Source organism: Microcaecilia unicolor, chromosome 8 (assembly GCF_901765095.1).
Source record: "Microcaecilia unicolor chromosome 8, aMicUni1.1, whole genome shotgun sequence".
NCBI classification, from domain to species: domain Eukaryota; kingdom Metazoa; phylum Chordata; class Amphibia; order Gymnophiona; family Siphonopidae; genus Microcaecilia; species Microcaecilia unicolor.
Window position 1 is genome coordinate 126,700,454 of NC_044038.1, and position 21,513 is coordinate 126,721,966.

The 21,513-nt window shown below is 47.7% G+C and overlaps 1 protein-coding gene across 1 annotated transcript in view; it reads right to left on the minus strand.

Moving 5' to 3' along the window:
* Positions 1-21,513, minus strand: part of LOC115476819 (F-box/WD repeat-containing protein 11-like) — a 323,530-nt gene that overhangs the window by 69,007 nt on the left and 233,010 nt on the right. Inside the window, 1 exon segment of the mRNA XM_030213393.1 lies at positions 10,886-10,996. Within this exon segment, the coding sequence (XP_030069253.1) occupies positions 10,886-10,996 (111 nt within the window).

Below are 21,513 nucleotides of genomic sequence, written 5' to 3' on the forward strand. Positions count from 1 at the left end.
CACATCTGGATGGCTTCCTGACACAGATGGTGAGATCCGGTGCCCCCCTGCTTGTTGGTGTAGTACATGGCAACCTGATTGTCTGTCTCAATTAAGATGACTTGGTTGGACAGACGATCTCTGAAAGCCTTTAGAGCGTTCCAGATCGCACTTAATTCCAGGTGGTTGATCTGCAGACCTTTTTCCTGAAAGGACCAAGCTCCTTGAGTGTGAAGCCCATCTATATGAGCCCCCCACCCCAGGAGGGATGCATCCTTCGTCACCACTTTTTGTGGCTGAGGAATTTGGAATGGACGCCCCAATGTCAGATTGGAACGAATCGTCCACCACTGCAAGGAATTTCGAAAGTTGGTGGACAATCGGATCACATCCTCTAGACTGCCCGCCACTTGACACCACTGGGAAGCCAGGGTCCATTGAGCTGATCTCATGTGTAGACGTGCCATGGGAGTCACGTGAACTGTGGAGGTCATGTGATCCAGAAGTCTCAACATCTGCCGAGCCGTGTCTGTTGAGACGCTCAAGCCAAGGACACTAGGGAAAGGAGACTGTCTGCCCTTGCCTCGGGGAGGAAAGCTCGAGCTGTCTTTGTGTTCAACAGTGCTCCAATGAACTCCAATTTTTGAACTGGGGTGAGATGGGACTTGGAATAATTTATCACAAACCCCAGAAGTTCTAGCACCTGAATAGTCATTTGCATAGACTGCAGAGCACCCACCTCCGATGGGCTCTTCACCAGCCAGTCGTCAAGATAAGGGAACACATGCACTCCCAGTCTGCTTAGCGATGCTGCGACTACAGCCAGACACTTGGTAAACACTCTGGGCGCAGACGCCAAAGGGCAGTACACAGTACTGAAAGTGCTGTGTTCCCAGCCGAAATCAAAGATACTTCCTGTGAGCTGGAAGTATCAAGATGTGGGTGTAAGCATCTTTTAAGTCCAGAGAGCATAGCCAATCGTTTTACTACTACTACTATTTAGCATTTCTATAGCGCTACAAGGCATACGCAGCGCTGCACAAACATAGAAGAAAGACAGTCCCTGCTCAAAGAGCTTACAATCTAATAGACAAAAAAATAAAGTAAGCAAATCAAATCAATTAATGTGAACGGGAAGGAAGAGAGGAGGGTAGGTGGAGGCGAGTGGTTACAAGTGGTTACGAGTCAAAAGCAATGTTAAAGAGGTGGGCTTTCAGTCTAGATTTAAAGGTGGCCAAGGATGGGGCAAGACGTAGGGGCTCAGGAAGTTTATTCCAGGCTTAGGGTGCAGCGAGACAGAAGGCGCGAAGTCTGGAGTTGGCAGTAGTGGAGAAGGGAACAGATAAGAAGGATTTATCCATGGAGCGGAGTGCACGGGAAGGGGTGTAGGGAAGGACGAGTGTGGAGAGATACTGGGGAGCAGCAGAGTGAATACATTTATAGGTTAGTAGAAGAAGTTTGAACAGGATGCGAAAACGGATAGGGAGCCAGTGAAGGGTCTTGAGGAGAGGGGTAGTATGAGTAAAGCGACCTTGGCGGAAGATGAGACGGGCAGCAGAGTTTTGAACCGACTGGAGAGGGGAGAGGTGACTAAGTGGGAGGCCAGCAAGAAGCAGATTGCAGTAGTCTAAACGAGAGGTGACAAGGGTGTGGATGAGGGTTTTGGTAGAGTGCTCGGAAAGAAAGGGGCGGATTTTACGGATGTTGTAAAGAAAGAAACGACAGGTCTTGGCGGTCTGCTGGATATGAGCAGAGAAGGAGAGAGAAGAGTCAAAGATGACCCCAAGGTTTCGAGCTGAGGATACAGGGAGAATGAGAGAGCCATCAACAGAAATAGAAAACGGGGGGAGCGGGGAGGTGGGTTTGGGGGGGGAAATGAGAAGCTTGGTTTTGGTCATATTTAATTTCAGGTGGCGTTGAGACATCCAGGCAGCAATGTCAGACAAGCATGCTGAAACTTTGGTTTGGATGCAAGGTGAGATATCAGGGGTAGAAAGGTAGATTTGGGAGTCATCAGCATAGAGATGGTAGGAAAAGCCATGGGATGAGATTAATGAACCAAGGGAAGAAGTGTAGATAGAAAAGAGGAGGGGACCAAGAACAGAACCCTGAGGTACGCCGACAGGCAGAGGGATAGAAGTAGAAGAGGATCCACCAGAGTGAACACTAAAGGTGCAGAGGGAGAGGTAGGAAGAGAACCAGGAAAGGACAGAGCCCTGGAATCCAAGTGAGGACAGGGTATCGAGAAGTATGCTGTGATCGACAGTGTCAAAAGCAGCGGAAAGATCAAGAAGAATGAGGATGGAATATTGACCTCTGGATTTAGCCAGTAATAGGTCATTGGAGACTTTAGTAAGCGCAGTTTCGGTTGAGTGGAGAGGGCGAAAACCAGATTGTAATGGGTCAAGAATAGCATGTGAGGAGAGAAAATCAAGGCAGCGGCGGTGAACAGCACGCTCAAGTAATTTGGAGAGAAAAGGAAGGAGGGAGATGGGTCGGTAATTAGAGGGACAAGTAGGGTCAAGTGAAGGCTTCTTAAGGAGAGGTGTGACCACAGCATGTTTAAAGGCAGCAGGGACAGTCGCAGTGGAAAGTGAGAGGTTGAGAATGTGACAGATAAAAGGAATAAGAGTAGGAGAGATGGCATTAAGAAGGTGGGTGGGAATGGGATCAGAGGAACAGGTGGTACATTTTGAGGAAGAAAGGAGAAGTGTAGTTTCCTCAATAGTAACTTCAGGAAAGGAGGAAAGGGAATGAGGGGAAGGGAATCATGGGAAGAAGGGTGCCTAGGGAAACCATCCTGAACTTTTCTCAGACTAAATAATTGTTCAGGCCCCTTAGGTCTAGGATGGGACACATCCCCCCTGTTTTCTTTTGCACAAGTACCTAGAATAGAATTCCAGCCCTTCTTCCCCTGGTGGAACGGGTTCGACCGCATTGGCCTTTAGAAGGGCGGAGAGTTCCTCTGCAAGTACCTGCCTGGGATGGGGGCTGTAAGAATGAACTCCCGGTGGGCAATTTGGAGATTTGGATATCAGATTGAGGGTGTATCCTAACCGGACTATTTGAAGAACCCACCGGTCGGAGGTTATAAGAGGCCACCTTTGGTGAAAAAACATCAACCTCCCTCCTACCAGCAAGTCGTCCGGCACGGACACTTTGATAGTGACTATGCTGAACTGGAGCCAGTCAAAAGCCCGTCCCTTGCTTTTGCTGGGGAGCAGAATGGGCCTTAGCTGAACGCTGTTGACGGGAACGAGTGTACTGGGGCTGAGCAGGCCGCCGAGAAGGAGAAGTATACCTACATCTAGAGTAGGAGCACTTCTCTTCCCTCCAAAAAATCTCTAGATGAGGAAGCTGTAGCAGAAGGAACCCGGTGGGAGAGAGAATCCATAACATCATTATGCTTTTAATCTGGTTAACAAGATCCTCTACTTTTTCACCAAAACGATTGACCCCCCCCCCCCCCCCCCCCCGGCAAGGAAGATCCGCCATCTGCTGCTGGACCGAATGATCCAGGTCAGAGACACGCAGCCATGAGAGTCTGCGCATCACTATACCTTGAGCAGTGATCCTGGATGTTACGTCAAAAGTGTCAAAAGTACCCATGACCAGGAACTTGCGACACACCTTCTGCTGCCTGACCACCTGGCGAAAAGGCTTGGCCAACTCCGCAGGGAGTGTATCAACCAAGCTAGACAGTTGACTTATCGAGTCCCGCAAGCGTATGCTCGTGAAGAGCTGGTATGATTGGATCTTGGATGCGAGCATAGCGGCCTGATACGCCTTTCTCCCAAAAGGATCAAGAGTCCTAGCTTCTCTGCCTGTGGGTGCCGAAGCATAGTCTCTTGAGAGCGGAATCCACCACCACAGAATTGTGGAGTAACTGGGACCTCATCATTACAGGCTCACCGTGGATCCGATATTGGGATTCTGCTTTCTTGGGAGCCACAGGGCCAGACATAGGGGCGGACCAGTTTCTCATAAAGACTTCCTTCAGTACCTTATGGAGAGGGACTGTCACAGCCTCTTTAGGTGGAGAAGAATCATCCAGGACTTCCAACATGTCAGACCTGGGCTCATCCTCAACCTCCACAGGGAAAGGAATAGCCGTAGCCATTTCCCAGACAAAAGAGGAGAAAGAGACTCTCTGATGGAGATAATCCTCTTTCCAGCGGAGGAGAAGAGTCATAGGGAATCCCAAAAGACTCATAGGAAGAGAAGTACCTGGGATCTTCCTTTGATTCCCACGAGAATTCCTGCTCAGTGTCAGATGCAACCTGAGTGAAAGTACTCTGACACTGGACCTATCTCGACGCCGAGGAACAATGTCCTCCGTGGCGATGTCGAGAAGTCGACGCCCGATCCGACTGCAGCAATGCTTCCTCCACCGACGTCGGAGAGTCAACCCGGGTGGTAGCTGACGCAGATGCCGCAGGCGGCACTGGGGTCAGAGACCTCACCACAGGTGAAGGGCCAGGCACCTCCACAGCAGATGACACAGGGGGCGCAAGCCTTCCAGAAGTTCTAGAAACAAGGCCTGGATACGCTCGTCAAGAGCCGCCATCAGAAAAGACTGTGGGGCCGGTGGAACAGGCGGTGTCAAAATCTGTGGAGGCTCGGGAGCAGGTAAGAAGACTGAGGCATCTGCACTTCCTGTATCGAGGGGGAGCAGTCCTCTCGGTGCCGACGCTTCTCGAGGGCCGACTATCTCGACGCCCCAGAGCTCCTGGTACTGTGCGTCGAAGGAGAATGATAACGGTGCTTCTTAGCCTTCACTCGACGCCCGTCATCGAGACTCCTCGGTACCGACGAGGAATCCTCACGTCTCCTCGGGGCCGGGACTGCATAGCAGGAGGCCTCGAGACAGGTGGAGACCCACTCGTCTCACTGCTCCCAGCGCAAAGTGGTCTCTCAGCAGCCATTACCTTGCTCCCGTCGATGTCGACGTCACCAACCTTGGCACCGATGTCGACGTAGAAGGACTGGACCCGGCTCCAAAAAGATTTTCAAGTTGAGCCTCTCGAGACGCTTGGGTCCGTTTCTTCATACGAAGACACAGATTACAAGCGGCTGGGCTGTGGTCGGGCCCAAGGCACTGGATACACCAAGCGTGGGTATCGGCACCTGAGATGGTCCGGTTGCACCGAGTACAGCGTTTGAAGCCGCTGGGTGTCTTCGATGACATGGAAGAAAACATGGCCTCGGCAAAATCAAACAATGTGATTGTGCCAAAAGGGAAGGGTACAAAAAGGGAAGAACCCAACCGAGAAGCCTAAAGGCCAGCCATGTCGAAAAAGAAAATTTAAATTGGCCAAAAAGATTAAGGAAGCTATAGGAAAGAAAAAGAAAGCGAACAAGGATCGCGAAGTCTTTGTCCTGAGCTGAACGGAACAGAGCGAAAAACACTGCCGCACCTAACCGCTGATGAAAAAAGACTGAACAGACACGCTCGTGCGGCGGGTGGGAAGCCATTCGCGCATGCGCAGTCCGTCCTACTCTCGCGACGGAACGTTCCCGAAAGCCTTTATTTTTGCTAGCAAAATTCTTCCAGGATCCTGGGCCACCATGGACGACGATGACCCAATTGTGAGAACAAGCAGCCTGCTTGTCCTCGGAGAAAAAAGAATTAGCATAGCATAGCACTGCCTCCACTGTATCCTAAAAACCTTACTGGCTAGGGTGCCTCCAGGACCAGGTTTGGGAACCACTGACAAAGTAAAAACCCTACTATCTTTCCCCTGGTGAAACAGGTTTATTTCTTGAGGCTTAGGGCTTGACCAGATGCTCTCGGTAGGCAGACTGGTGCTAGCAAAAGTTATTAAGAGGTCAGCAGTTTGTGAAAAACTGTAGCCTCCCTCCTACTCGTATGGATACTGGGATGAGACGATGGTGCAGGAAGGAGGGTTAGATTTGTTAGGAATTGGGCAACATTCTGGGGAAGGGGAAGCCTATTCCGAAAGGATGGGCTCCACCTTAACCAGGGTGAAACCAGGCTGCTGGCATCGGCATTTAAAAAGGAGATAGAGCAGCTTTTAAACTAGAATCGGGGGGGGGAAGGCCGACAGTCGCTCAAAAGCGAATGGTTCGGGATAAGGTATCTTTCAAAGATATCACCAAAACAGAGAAGATAGGTATCCTGATAGAGAGGTTGCAAAAGAAACCGTAGTAGATCAGGTGTCCTTAAATAAAAATAAAAAACAGACAAAAGATTCCAAAATAATACTGTCAAGTACTAAGCATGATGTAAATAGCAACAACAAACATACTTTGAAATGTCTATATGTGAATGCCAGGAGGCTAAGAAAAGATGAGAGAGTTAGAATATATTGCACTAAACGAAAAATTAAATATAATAGGCATCTCTGAGACCTGGTGGAAGGAGGATAACCAGTGGGATGCTGTCATACCGGGGTACAACTTATATCGTAGTGATAGGGTGGATCGAATTGGTGGAGGGGTAGCATTGTACATTAACAAGAGCTTTGAATCAAATAGACTGAAAATTCTGCAGAAAACAAAACGCTTCTTGGAATCACTGTGGATTGAAATTCCATGCGTAAAGGGGAAAAGGATAATGATAGGAATGTACTACCATCTGCCTGGCCAGGATGAACAGACGGATGCAGAAATGTTAAAGGAAATTAGGGATGCAAACAAATTGGGCAACAGAATAATAATGGGTGATTTCAATTACCCTGATATTGGCTGGGTAAATGTAACATCAGGGTACACTTGGAAGGTAAAATTCCTTGATGAAATCAAGGACAGCTTTATGGAGCAGCTGGTATAGGAGCCAACGAGAGAAGTTGTTGTTACATTTGTACCCCGCACATTCCCACTCGTGGCAGGCTCAATGCGGCTTACATGGGGCAATGGAGGGTTAAGTGACTTGCCCAGAGTCACAAGGAGCTGCCTGTGCCTGAAGTGGGAATCGAACTCAGTTCCTCAGGACCAAAGTCCACCACCCTAACCACTAGGCCACGCCTCCACTAGACCTAATCTTTAGTGGAGTGCATGATCTGGTGCGGGAGGTAATGGTGTTGGGGCCGCTTGATAACAGTGATCAGAATATGATCGGATTTTATAATAGCTTTGAAGTATACATAGGAAATCAAATATGTTAGCGTTTAACTTTAAAAAAGCAGACTATGATAAAACGAGAAGAATGGTGGTGGAAAAAAAAAAAAAAAAAAAAACTTAAGAGGAGCGGCTGCGAGGGCCAAACATTTACATCAGGCATGGATGCTGTTCAAAAACACCATCCTGGAAGCCCAGGGCAAATATATTCCGCGTATTAAAAACGGAGGACGGAAGACCAAACGACAGCAGTCATGGTTAAAAAGTGAGGTGACGGAAGCTATTAGAGCTAAAAGAAAATCCTTAAATTGGAAGAAGGAACCGACTGAATATAATAAACAGAATAAGGAATGGCCAGTCAAATGCAAAGCACTGATAAGGAAGGCTAAGAGGGACTTCGAAAAAAAAAGATTGCGTTGGAGGCAAAAACACACAGTAAACGTTTTTGTTAGGTATATTAAAAGCAGGAAGCCGGCAAAAGAATCGGTTAGACCAGGAGCGATCAAAGCCAAAGCGGAGAGATAAATGAATTCTTTGCTTCGGTCTTCACCGAGGAAGATTTGGGTGGGATACCGATGCCAAAATGGTATTCAAAGCTGACGAGTTGGAGAAACTTAATGAATTCTCTATAAACCTGGAGGATGTAATGGGGCAGTTCTGCAAACTGAAGAGTAGCAAATCTCCTGGACCGGATGGTATTCATCCCAGAGTATTGACAGAACTGAAAAATGAGTTTGCAGAGCTATTGTTAGCAATATGTAATTTATCCTTAAAATCGAGCATGGTACAGGAAGATTGGAGGGTGGCCAATGTAACGCCGATTTTTTAAAAAGGTTCCACAGGAGATCAGGGAAATTATAGACCGGTGAGTCTGACGTCGGTGCCGGGTAAAATGGTAAAGACTATTATTACGAACAAAATTACAGAGCATATTCAAAAGAATGGATTAATGAGACAAAGTCAACATGGATTTAGTGAAGGGAAATCTTGTCTCACCAATCTACTACATTTCTTTGAAGGGGTGAACACTTTGAAGGGGTGAACAAACATGTGGATAAAGGTGAGCCGGTTGATATTGTGTATCTGGATTTTCAGAAGGCTTTTGACAAAATACCTCATGAAAGACTACAGAGGAAGTTGGAAAGTCATGGGACAGGAGGAAGTGTTCTATTATGGATTAAAAACTGGTTAAAAGATAGAAAACAGAGAGTAGGGTTAAATGGTCAGGATTCTCAATAGAGAAGAGTAGTTAGTGGGGTTCCCCCATGGGTCTCTGCTAGGACTGCTGCTTTTTAACATATTTATAAATGACCTACAGATGGGAGTAACTAGTGAGGTAATTAAATTTGCTGATGACACAAAGTTATTCAAAGTCGTTAAATCGCGGGAGGATTGTGAAAAATTGCAAGAGGACCTTTCGAGACTAGGAGACTGGGCATCTAAATGGCAGATGACGTTTTAATGTGAGCAAGTGCAAAGTGATGCATGTGGGAAAGAGGAACCCGAATTATAGCTACGACATGCAAGGTTCCACATTAGGAGTTGCAGACCAAGAAAGGGATCTAGGTGTCGTCGATTATATGTTGAAACCTTCTGCTCAGTGTGCTGCTGCGGCTAAGCAAGCAAATAGAATGTTAGGTATTATTAGGAAAGGAATGGAAAACAAAAATTAAGCTGTTATAATTTTTTTTTGTTACATTTGTACCCCGCACTTTCCCACTCATAGCAGGTTCCATGCGGCTTACATATTATATACAGGTACTTATTTGTACCTGGGGCAATGGAGGGTTAAGTGACTTGCCCAGAGTCACAAGGAGCTGCCTGTGCCTGCAGTGGGAATCGAACCCAGTTCCTCAGGACCAAAGTCCACCACTCTAACCACTAGGCCACTCCTCCACTCCTTTGTATCGCTCCATGGTGCGACGGCACCTCGAATATTGTGTTCAATTCTGGTCGCCGCATCTCAAAAAAGATATAGTGGAATTAGAAACGGTGCAAAGAAGGGCAACGAGAATGATAAAGGGGATGGGACGACTTCCCTATGAGGAAGGGCTAAAGCGGCTAGGGCTCTTCAGCTTGGAGAAAAGGCTGCTGAGGGGAGATAAGATAGAGGTCTATAAAATTATTATTATTTTCATTTGTATCTGTTATCGTCCAGAGTTCTCTCTCTGGATAATGTAAACCACATTGAGCCTGCTTGATTGTGGGGATAATGTGGGGTATAAATACACTAATAAATAAATAAATAAAATAATGAGTGGAGTGGACCGGGTAGATATGAAGCGTCTGTTTACGCTTTCCAAAAATACTAGGACTAGGGGGCATGCGATGAAGCTACAATGTAGTACATTTAAAACAAATTGGAGAAAATCTTTCTTCACTCAACGTGTAATTAAACTCTGGAATTCGTTGCCAGAGAATGTGATAATGGCGGTTAGCTTAGAAGAGTTTAAAAAAGGTTTGGACAGCTTCCTAAAGGAAAAGTCCATAGACCATTATTAAATGGACTTGGGGAAAATCCACTATTTCTGGGATAAGCAGTATAAAATGTTTTGTACTTTTTGGGGATCTTGCCAGGTATTTTGTGACCTGGATTGGCCACTGTTGGAAACAGGATGCTGGGCTTCATGGACCTTTGGTCTTTCCCAGTATGGCAATACTTATGTACTTATGACTCTGGTTATGTTCTCATGGAGACACTCAAAACCTTGTCCCTAGTTTTAGCTGCAGAGCTGGTTAGGTCTAGTCTGGCAAGAATAATACTCCCTTTGCCCAATACTCTGGTACCTCCTGGAAGAAGTGGCCAGTTCGTAAGTGGGTATAGAAAGGGTTTTGAAGGTGTCACTATGTGCTGTTTGATAAGGATTGCAGTTTCCTGTACCTTATCTCTGAAGAGATTCTCTCAATTGTCTTCACATGAACAAGTTTTTATTGCACAAATATATCTTAGATTTGAAGCCTGGAGCCAGTTGAATCTCTGGGTATTGATATCTATTGCAGAAGCTCTCAATGCTATATTGAAATTATTATAGGTGGCTCAGATCATGTATTTTCCAGTACTCCTTCCCTCTACTCACTCTAGTGAATGGAGTTGCCTGGCCTTCTGCTGACAGTGTCTGCTAACTCCCCAACTCAGTATAGTATTGTGAAGAACCTTTCTCCTAAAAGATTCCAATGTCCAAGCTTCTCTCTCCAGGGGCAATGAGGAATGAGTCTTGGAAATTTTAGCTTTTTTGAGAACGGATTTGACCACCATGGAATGGTAAGGATGCGGTTACTTCTTGAATCCAGGAGCCTTTTGGACTATGTAGAGTCAAACTTCTTATTTATAGGTGATACAGAGAGGAGGTATTCCATATTGCCATCTGTACTTCCTTGAAACTTCTGTGAATGGGTACTGTCATAGCTTTTTTTTGGGGGGGGGGGGGGGGGGGGGGGGGGGGGGGGGGGGGGGGACAGGACAAGAGGAATTGAAGGATGAAAAAATGTTTCTTCCCTGGGTTCCTCCTCCATCTAAAATGTTAATGGAATGATCTCGGCCATTTCCCTTAGCAAGCTGATGAATGAGATTTCCTTAGGCAAAACTGCTTGTAAATGAATGCCTAATGTAGTTTTTGTTTTTAGCTCGTATCCTGTGTGACAGAATGATTAATGATTTTGAGTACTGTAGAGAACTTAAACTTTTCTCATCCTTGTTAAACTTTTCTCATCCTTATCAGCCACTGATTAGGATTCAATAAACCAAGGGTGCAGGTGAATACCTAGATCACAAGTGGTCTGTGATATGAAAAAAATTCTATTAATATCAACAGTCTAAAGAACATACCCATCATAAGCTCCGCTTACAATCCTCTTGTTATCAAAGCGAATACATCGAACCAACTCTTCATGTCCTTCTAACACTCTTAAACAAGCACCACACTCAATATCCCAAAGCCTATAAAGGAAAGGTAATTGTTAAACTAAGTTCTGTAAAACAGGTATCACCACAATACTAAGTTTTTGTGCCTATTTTTGAATTGCTGTAAAACAGGTATACCATGCTACTGCCATATATATATGCTGTGGTTATCTATATTCTGCAAATTAATGGACTTTAAGACACCCCTACAGATAGGATCTTGCTGAATATCAGTCTAATTTTACATAATAATTTCATTCCCATGAAAACCAATGTTTATTTAAAGAACAGATACAGAAAGAGGTTAGGCAAAGAAACTTACAGGGTTAGAGATGTTCGATTGTTATGTGGATAACAGAACGACATTTTACATGCTCGAACGGGTTCTTTGAAGGTTGCACAGGAGTATACAAAAGAATACAAATTATGCACCTACTTTTATGGGATATATGCAAAGGCAGTCCTGGGATGGAGAACAGACAGAACTAGGGAGGGTCTGGCACTTATGCAGGTACTTTATAAAATACATGCATGTGCACTTATTCTTTTGGGCACACATGCAAACAAATACAATGATAGTCTAAACCAGGGGTTTACAACCATGGCCCTTGCCAGGTTTTCAGGATCCCCCAATGAATATTCATATCCACCCTTAAGTAACTACATTTTTTATGCTTTTTTCTTTTATATTAAGTTTTTATTAATCAGCAATGGATTCATATTACAACAAGCAATAACACAGTTTTGTATTTTATCCCCCTCTTTCCCCTCCCTCTCCCCACCCTTCCCTCCCCCCCCCCCCTCCAACGTTATCAGTTACTAGGTCATTTGGGTCATGTCCCTTAGTTGAGTCCATAGTTCAGAGATCATACTGTATCTTTCCACCCTTTTGTCCGTGAGCTTCTCCATCTCCCCAATAAGGGATAATTTCAAGATCCAATCCTGCTCCGTTGGCGCCTCCTTCTGTTTCCAATGTTTTGCAATGACACTCTTCACCGCCATTAAGCACATTCGCTTTAAGCGTCTCTGCCACTTTGCTCCGCGCCTGTTGCCCAGTCCTACAAGGCACCATTGAGGATCACATGGAAATGTCTTGTTCGTGTAGGCTATCTTTGCTGTTATACTTTTCCAATATAATTGTAGCTTACTACACGACCACCAAATGTGTAGAAAGGTACCCACTTCCGTTCCACATCTCCAATATTGCTGTGAGACCCCTGGGAACATTGAATGCAATCGCTGCAGAGTTAAGTACCCTCTCAAGAGAACCTTGAAGGCATTTTCTTTTAATAACACACAGTTCGATGCTTTTTTAACTTCCAGTATAATCGCCCTCCACTCATTTATTGTGAACTCCTTCTGCAAGTCTTGCTCCCAATGGGACATATATTACATTTCTCGAAGGTTTTACCCCGTATAAACATATACAGTACAGATATAACTCCCTTCATTTTCCCCAGAGATCCCCACAAATTCTCCAACTCTTCATACTCCTCTGGGTCCTTCCTCAACCACCCTTCTTTATGTATATAAGGTTGAGCTTGCAGATAAAAGAATCTTTCTGTGTCTAGGACCCCACATTGCTCCTTGAACTCTACAAACAGTCTCATTTTCCCATCTTCCAGCAAGTCCCTGAAGCAAACCAAACCCCTCTCAGCCCACCTCTTCGCCACCCTGTTCCCCATCCCTACTCTGAAACTTGGCTCCCCCCTGATGTATGCATATGTGGATGTAGTTCTGGATTTCCAAAAACGTGTCCTAAGGGATGCCCACAAAGATGCCCCACAAACGGATTACAGGACATCTTGCTATAGGTATGGGGTGTCAATGAGGCCCATATGATCGATTTCAAGCTATATCTCTGCACCATCATTTGGTCCATACATGCCGCCACTAACGGTCTCTCCTGGCACCCATGCGGAGATAAATTTCAGCTGTGCTGCCCAATAGTACCACTCCAAGTTCAGGACCCCTCTCCCACCCAACTCCACCGACCGCCATAGCAGTTTCCTGCTTTGCCCCCCCCCCCCCCCCCCCAATATAAATTTCGATATATCTCGTTGCACCTTTCCCAACTCCGTCCTGGGTACCTGTATCGGTAGGGTTTGGAACAGGAATAGCACTCTAGGCAAAACTTTCATCCAGATCGATGCTATACGGCCCCACCAGGATAACCACATTCCCTCCTATCCTCCATATCTTTACGTATTTGTTGGAACAGGGGTGTGTAGTTTAAATGATATGACTGGGATACTTCTATGGGTATCTTAACCCCTAGGATACTTGATGGGCACTAGTGTCTTTGCAAGTGTTCAGCCATGAACATTAAAATATGCTTAATTTTTAAGTGTTTAATGCACAGTGTTCACCTTATTTTAAGGTGGCACTTGGATTTGTGCATTATTTTAAATGGTGAGGGGTTGTGTATGTGCAATAATTATGGAAGAGTTGCCTTCTTAAACCAGGTCTTGAGTCTGAAGGGAGATGCATTAAACTTACCAGGCCAGCAACATGAGTTTGTGACCAGTTGAAGCCAGTTTAGCGAGCAGGGAACCCAGCGATGAATGCACAAAGGGGTTCTATGGGCTTTTTACTGTTTGTGGTAGCAGACACCGGGAGTGGCCTAGTGGTTAGAGTGGTGGACTTTGGTCCTGGGGAACTGGGTTTGATTCCCACTGCAGGCACAGGCAGCTCCTTGTGACTCTGGGCAGTCACTTAACCCTCCATTGCCCCAGGTACAAATAAGTACCTGTATATAATATGTAAGCCGCATTGAACCTGCTATGAGTGGGAAAGCGCGGGGTACAAATGTAAGAAAAATAAAATAAAATAAAAATGTTGCTCCACTTCAATCTAAATGGAAATCTTTGCGAGAGAGAGCTCTTCCATCCTATGCTGTGTAATAAACACCCCGATCATTTCTGACTTATCATAATTTATCTTGAACCTGGATAGTTTACCAAACTTATCCAACTCCACCACCAATACTGGGAGAACCAAACTAGGATTTTTCACATAAAATAGCATGTCACCGGCAAAAAGAGCCAACTTATGTTCAGTATCCCCTATTATAATTCCCTTAATGTCTGCCGCCTCTCGTATCCTCTGTGCCAGTGGTTCAATGGAGAGCGCGAAGAGCAGTGGTGACAATGGGCATTCCCTGTCTACTGCCCTGCTCAATCTGAAAGGCTGATGTATACCCCCCGTTCACTTTGAGTCTGGCTGTCGGCTTCTCGTATAACCTTTTTAGCCACCCTAATATTCCGTTGCCAAACCCCATATGATCTAACACTTCCCATAGGAAGGGCCACTCCACCCTGTCAAAGGCTTTTTCTGCATCTGTGCTTAGTAGAGCTACTGGAATTCCCCTCTGTTGGGCCTCCCATATGACATGTAGGGTGCGTCGAATATTATCTGCCACCTGCCTTCCCATAACAAATCGTGATTGATCTGTGTGAATTAAGTTAGGCAGTATCTCCCCAAGCCTATCTGCAATTACCTTTGATAGTATTTTTATAACTAAATTAATCAATGAAATTGGTCGATAAGAGCCACACACAACTGGATCTCTTCCCCGTTTCAATATCAGCGAGATCCCTGCCTCATGCATGCTAGCTGGCAGCGACTGGCCCCCGAAACACGCATTCCCTACCCTCAATAGTAGGGGCCCCACCTCCCCAGTGAATATTTTATGGAACTTGGCTGAGTAGCCATCGAGCCCAGGTGCCTTCCCTCCTTTAAGTCCCTTAATAGCCTGCTTAATTTCATCTAGATGAAACGGGGCCTCCAACTTTTCTCGGTCCTTGCTCCACAACCTGGGCAGGCGCAGTTTCCCTAGGGTCTTCCGTACCTCCCCTATCTCTACTGTCAGCTCACTACTATATAAAGCCTGATAAAATATTGCAAACTGATCTCTGATTTCTTTATCCCGATAATACAACTGGTCGCCCGGCCCTTTAATTTTTTTAATAGTTGAGGCCCGTTGCCTGTGCCTCAGATAGTTAGCTAACATCCTCCATGATTTATTTCCAAATTCTTAAAATTTTTGCTGGAGGATCTTCCGCATAAATTCCACCCTCTCTACCTGCATTTTCTCAAGTTCCACACGGCATTGTCGCAGTTCTCGTAAGAGTTCTCCTGACCCCCTCTTGATGTTGACACTCCAGATTCGCCAGCCTTGCCCTCAGCCCCAATTCCCTTGCTTCTCTTTCATGCTTTCTTCTAGCTCCCCACTTAATTAGGTGACCCCTCACCACTGCTTTCAGTGCATACCACAAGAGTCCATCTGTCACCTCCCCTGTATCATTAAGTGTACAATAGCTCTGAATAACCTGTCGGATATCATCGCACACCTTACTGTTCCAAGATTAACTCATTTAACCTCCAAAAAAGTTGGCGCCCCTCCTGTCAGTCCCTTCAGCCCAATCTCCACTGGAGCATGGTCCAATATGGAGATGGAGCCAATTTCTGAGTCTGTTACATGTTCCCATAATTGGCGACTACATCACACCATGTCTATTCTGGTATAAGTGTTCTGAGAGTGGGAAAAGAAGGTGTAAGATCTTTGACTCGGATGTTTGAGCCTTCAGACCTCCACTAGATCCAAGGTAGATGTAAGGGACCTCAATTGTTTACAATGAGCTAATTGCATATTATTCATCCCCTTCGAGTGATCCATAGATGTCATACACACGCCGAACCCCTGCGCTTTAAACTTCATTGGCTGCCTGTACAGGAGCGCATTGCTTTTAAGATCTGCTCCCTAACACATAAAATCATCTATGGGGCTGCCCCGGATTACATGCTCCCCTTGATCGACCTTCCGCCTAGAAATGCCAACCCTGCTGCTCGGTCCTATCTCCACCTCCATTTTCCGAATTGTAAGGGTGTCAAGTACAAGAAAATCTTCGCCTCGTCCTTCCGTTATTGGAGTCCCAAACATTGGAACACGTTACCTCGTCACCTTAAAGCTCAAGTGGACCATGCCCTTTTTAAGAAGTTGTTAAAGACATTCCTCTTTGCTAAGACTTACCCCTCAACTTACCATGTTGATTGATGCATCCCTTGTCCCTTACCCTGCCTAGTTCACGCTGTTAGTTTCTCCCTCCTACTTGCTTCTTTTATGCTTGCCTAAGCTTTTAAGTTTGTACTCTTATTTAATTCTCTGTAAGCCACATTGCGCCTGCATGAGTGGGAAAATGTGGGATATAAGTAACAAACAAATAAATAAATAAATAAAATAAATATTAAAGTCCCCTCCTAGTATCATCCCCCTTTCTGGAATTGGAAGAGCTCTCTCTTAATCTGGGCAAAAAATTCTCCCTGTCCCGAGTTTGGTGCATATAAATTAACTATAGTCACTGCCTTCCCATATAGCTGTCCTCTGACAAACGCCATTTTGAAATGCATGGTGCTCCGTTAAGCTATTTTCATAATCATGATCTAGCGCTCCGTTCCTGATGAAGCCTTGATGTTGGGGTGAAACGGAGGTGGCCCCCGTCGAACATAAAGATAAGAGTGCTTTACTTTTGTTATTAAGCGTAGTAATGCTGGAAGTTTAATAGTTCAGCAATTAAGAATCATACCTTTAGACAAAGTTAAAATGTCTGATAAAATCTTGAAAAAATTCTAATAAGTAAACAGTGGAGTTTTTACACCCAATGATAGAATCTGGGCGGGTGTTACTTTTGATGTTAGTAACCTCGCTCTAAACCTGCGACTGTCTGTCCCAGGTTTCTGAGGGCTTTCTCCACTTCTAAGCACATCATTTTGAAACTTTGCTTCCTAGAGTCACTGCATATTTTGTATCATATTACGAGCCTTCAGACTCTAGACGATACTGCAACATTGTAGTCTTTTCAAGTGCAGAAGGTATTCAAGCAGGGTCTGTGTAGGACAGGAGTGAGGATCTAAGGCCTTGCTGTCACACCATACGGCAAAGCTCCTCCATAAAAAGAAGTAACTCCTCTTAGTGGAATCTTTCCTGGAAGCAAGCAAGACACGGGAGACACCCTCCGACAGACCCAAAGAGGCAAAGTCTACGCTCTCAACATCCAGGCCGTGAGAGCCAGAGACTGGAGGTTGGGATGCAGAAGTGCCACTTCGTCCTGTGAGGGTCGGAAAACACTCCAATCTCCAGGGTTCTTCGGAGGACAACTCCAGAAGAAGAGGGAACCAGATCTGACGCGGCGAAAAGGGAGCAATCAGAATCATGGTGCCCCGGTCTTGCTTGAGTTTCAACAAAGTCTTCTCCACCAGAGGTATGGGATGATAAGCATACAGCAGACCCTCCCCCCAGTCCAGGAGGAAGGCATCCGATGCCAGTCAACCGTGGGCCTGAAGTCTGGAACAGAACTGAGGGACCTTGTGGTTGGCTCGAGATGCGAAGAGATCTACCAAGGGGGTGCCCAACACTTAAAAGATTTGGCGCACCACTCTGGAGTTGAGCGACCACTCATGAGGTTGCATAATCCTGCTCAACCTGTCGGCCAGACTGTTGTTACGCCTGCCAGATATGTGGCTTGGAGCCACATGCCGTAACGGCGAGCCCAGAGCCACATGCTGACGGCTTCCTGACACAGGGGGCGAGATCCAGTGGCCCCCTGCTTGTTGATGTAATACATGGCAACCTGTTTGTCTGTCTGAATTTGGATAATTTGGTGGGACAGCTGATCTCTGAAAGCCTTCAGAGCGTTCCAGACCGCTCGTAACTCCAGGAGATTGATCTGCAGATCGCGTTCCTGGAGGGACCAGCTTCCCTGGGTGTGAAGCCCATCGACATGAGCTCCCCACCCCAGGAGAGATGCATCCGTAGTCAGCACTTTTTGTGGCTGAGGAATTTGGAAAGGACGTCCCAGAGTCAATTGGACCAAATCGTCCATCAATACAGGGATTTGAGAAAACTCGTGGACAGGTGGATCACGTCTTCTAGATCCCCAGCAGCCTGAAACCACTGGGAAGCTAGGGTCCATTGAGCAGATCGCATGTGAAGGCGGGCCATGGGAGTCACATGAACTGTGGAGGCCATGTGGCCCAGCAATCTCAACATCTGCCGAGCTGTGATCTGCTGGGACGCTCGCACCCGCGAGACGAGGGACAACAAGTTGGTGGCTCTTGTCTCTGGGAGATAGGCACGAGCCGTCCGAGAATCCAGCAGAGCTCCTATGAATTCGAGTCTCTGTACTGGGAGAAGATGGGACTTTGGATAATTTATCACAATCCCCAGTAGCTCCAGGAGGCGAATAGTCCTCTGCATGGACTGTAGAGCTCCTGCCTCGGATGTGTTCTTCACCAGCCAATCGTCGAGATAGGGGAACACGTGCACTCCCAGTCTGCGAAGCGCCGCTGCTACTACAGCTAGGCACTTAGTGAAAACTCTGGGTGCAGAGGCGAGCCCAAGGGGTAGCACACAGTACTGGAAGTGACGTGTGCCCAGCTGAAATTGCAGATACTGTCTGTGAGCTGGCAGTATCGGGATGTGAGTGTAGGCGTCCTTCAAGTCCAGAGAGCATAGCCAGTCGTTTTCCTGAATCATGGGAAGAAGGGTGCCCAGGGAAAGCATCCTGAACTTTTCCTTGACCAGATATTTGTTCATGGCCCTTAGGTCTAGGATGGGACGCATCCCCTGTTTTCTTTTCCACAAGGAAGTACCTGGAATAGAATCCCAGCCCTTCTTGCCCGGATGGCACGGGCTCGACCGCATTGGCGCTGAGAAGGGCGGAGAGTTCCTCTGCAAGTACCTGCTTGTGCTGGAAGCTGTAGGATTGAGCTCCCGGTGGACAATTTGGAGGTTTGGAGGCCAAATTGAGGGTGTATCCTTGCCGGACTATTTGAAGAACCCAAAGGTCGGAGGTTATAAGAGGCCACCTTTGGTGAAAAGCTTTCAACCTCCCCCTGACTGGCAGATCGCCCGGCACTGACACGTTGATGTCGGCTATGCTCTGCTGGAGCCAGTCAAAAGCTCGCCCCCTGCTTTTGCTGGGGAGCCGTGGGGCCTTGCTGAGGCGCACGCTGCTGATGAGAGTGAGCGCGCTGGGGCTTAGCCTGGGCCGCAGGCTGTTGAGAAGGAGGATTGTACCCACGCTTACCAGAAGAGTAGGGAACAGTCTTCCTTCCCCCATAAAAACGTCTACCTGAGGAGGTAGATGCTGAAGGCTGCCGGTGGGAGAACTTGTCGAAAGCGGTATCCCGCTGGTGGAGCTGCTCTACCACCTGTTCGACTTTCTCTCCAAAAATATTGTCCGCTCGGCAAGGGGAGTCCGCAATCCGCTGGTGGATCCTATTCTCCAGGTCGGAGGCACGCAGCCATGAGAGTCTGTGCATCACCACACCTTGAGCAGCAGCCCTGGACACGACATCAAAGGTATCGTATACCCCTCTGGCCAGGAATTTTCTGCACTCCTTCAGCTGCCTGACCACCTCCTGAAATGGCTTGGCTTGCTCAAGAGGGAGCTTGTCCACCAAGCCCGCCAACTGCCGCACATTGTTCCGCATATGTATGCTCGTGTAGAGCTGGTAAGACTGGATTTTGGCCACGAGCATAGAAGAATGGTAGGCCTTCCTCCCAAAGGAGTCTAAGGTTCTAGAGTCCTTGCCTGGGGGCGCCGAAGCATGCTCCCTAGAACTCTTAGCCTTCTTTAGGGCCAGATCCACCACACCAGAGTCGTGAGGCAACTGAGTGCGCATCAGCTCTGGGTCCCCATGGATCCGGTACTGGGACTCGATCTTCTTGGGAATGTGGGGATTACTTAGAGGCTTGGTCCAGTTCGCCAGCAATGTCTTTTTTAGGACATGATGCATGGGTACTGTGGACGCTTTATTAGGTGGAGAAGGATAGTCCAAGAGCTCAAACATTTCAGCCCTGGGCTCATCCTCCACAACCACCGGGAAGGGGATGGCCGTAGACATCTTCCGGACAAAGGCCGCAAAAGACAGACTCTCGGGAGGAGAAAGCTGCCTTTCAGGGGAGGGAATGGGATCAGAAGGAAGGCCATCAGACTCCTCGTCAGAGAAATATCTGATGTCCTCCTCCTCCTCCTCCCCCCACGAGGCCTCACCATCGGTATCAGACACAAGTTCATGAACCTGTGTCTGAAGCCTTGCCCGGCTTGATTCCGTGGAAACACGGCCATGGCGGGAGCGTCGAGAGGTAGACTCCCCTCGCCAGCACCAGCGAAGCTCCATCCGCCGACGTCGTCGGGGAACCTTCCTGGGAGGCGGCCACAGTCGGTACCGCAAGTGGCACCGACGTCGGAGACCTCACCCCGGGCAAGGGGCCAGCCGGCGCCTCACTCGACGGTACCGGTGGCGCAACAGCTCTCCCAGGATCTCTGGGAGAACGGCCCGGAGACTCTCGTGCAGAGCGGCTGTGGAGAAAGACATGGAAGCCGATGCAGGCGTCGAAGTCAGAGTCTGTTCCGGGCGTGGAGGCTGTTCCGGGATGTCCAAGGTGGAGCACATTGATACCTCCTGAACAGAGGGTGAGCGGTCCTCCTGGTGTCAATGCCTACTGGGTGCCGACTCCCTCGGCGACCCAGAGCTCTCGGTACAGATGCGGGAAGGAGACCGGTGTCGATGCTTCTTAGATTTTTTCAAACGAAGCATGTCACCGGAGCTTCCCGGTACCGACGAGGAGGATGTAGAATCCAGCTGTCTCTTCCTCGGGGCTGAGGCCGAAGAAGGTCGGTCTCAGGGGGGCTGTACCGCAGGAGCCCTCAGGGTAGGGGGAGACCCACCCGAAGGCTCACCGCCACCAGCAGGGGAATGGACAGCCCTCACCTGCACTCCTGTCGAACCACCACCGTCCGACGACATCAGCAGTAGTGGAGGTCCCGGTACCACCGACGCAGCCTTTCGATGTCTTGGTACCGACGATGCAGAGGGTCGATACCTCGATGCAGTCGATGCCGAGGTCGAAGGTCTTGAAGCTGCCGACGTCGATGCACTCGATGACTCCGGTGCTGTTGTCGACGAAGAGCCCGAGAACAGGATGTTCCACTGGGCCAATCTCGCTACCTGAGTCCTCTTCTGTAAAAGGGTGCAAAGACTACAGGCCTGTGGGCGGTGCCCAGCCCCCAGACACTGAAGACACGACGCGTGCCTATCAGTGAGCGAGATTACCCGGGCGCACTTCTTGAAGCCGCTGGGAGACTTCGATGACATGGGCGGAAAAATCACGCCGGCGAAATCAAAATTCGTAATGGCGACTAAGGGCACCAAAAATAGGGAGAGAAAAATCCCGTACCGAGGCCTCAAAAAAGGCCTACCCCGAAAGCAAAAGGAAACTTACGTCGGGGAAAACAAACTGGACACATGAGAAGGGACAAGACCGAAAGGTCTCTCTCTTTTTTTTTATTTTTTTAACAAAATCGCGAAGACGCACGAGGGTCAACTTTGAGGGGCGCGAAACGGGGCAAAACACGACCGTCCCGAGCGCGGACAAAAGAAGGCGGACAAAAGAACACGAGCCGGTTCGGGTGGGAAGACGGCCGCGCATGCGCGGTGCGCAAGGGCGCGCGAGGACTAGCAAAGGCCTTTGCTAGTGAAGTTTCCGA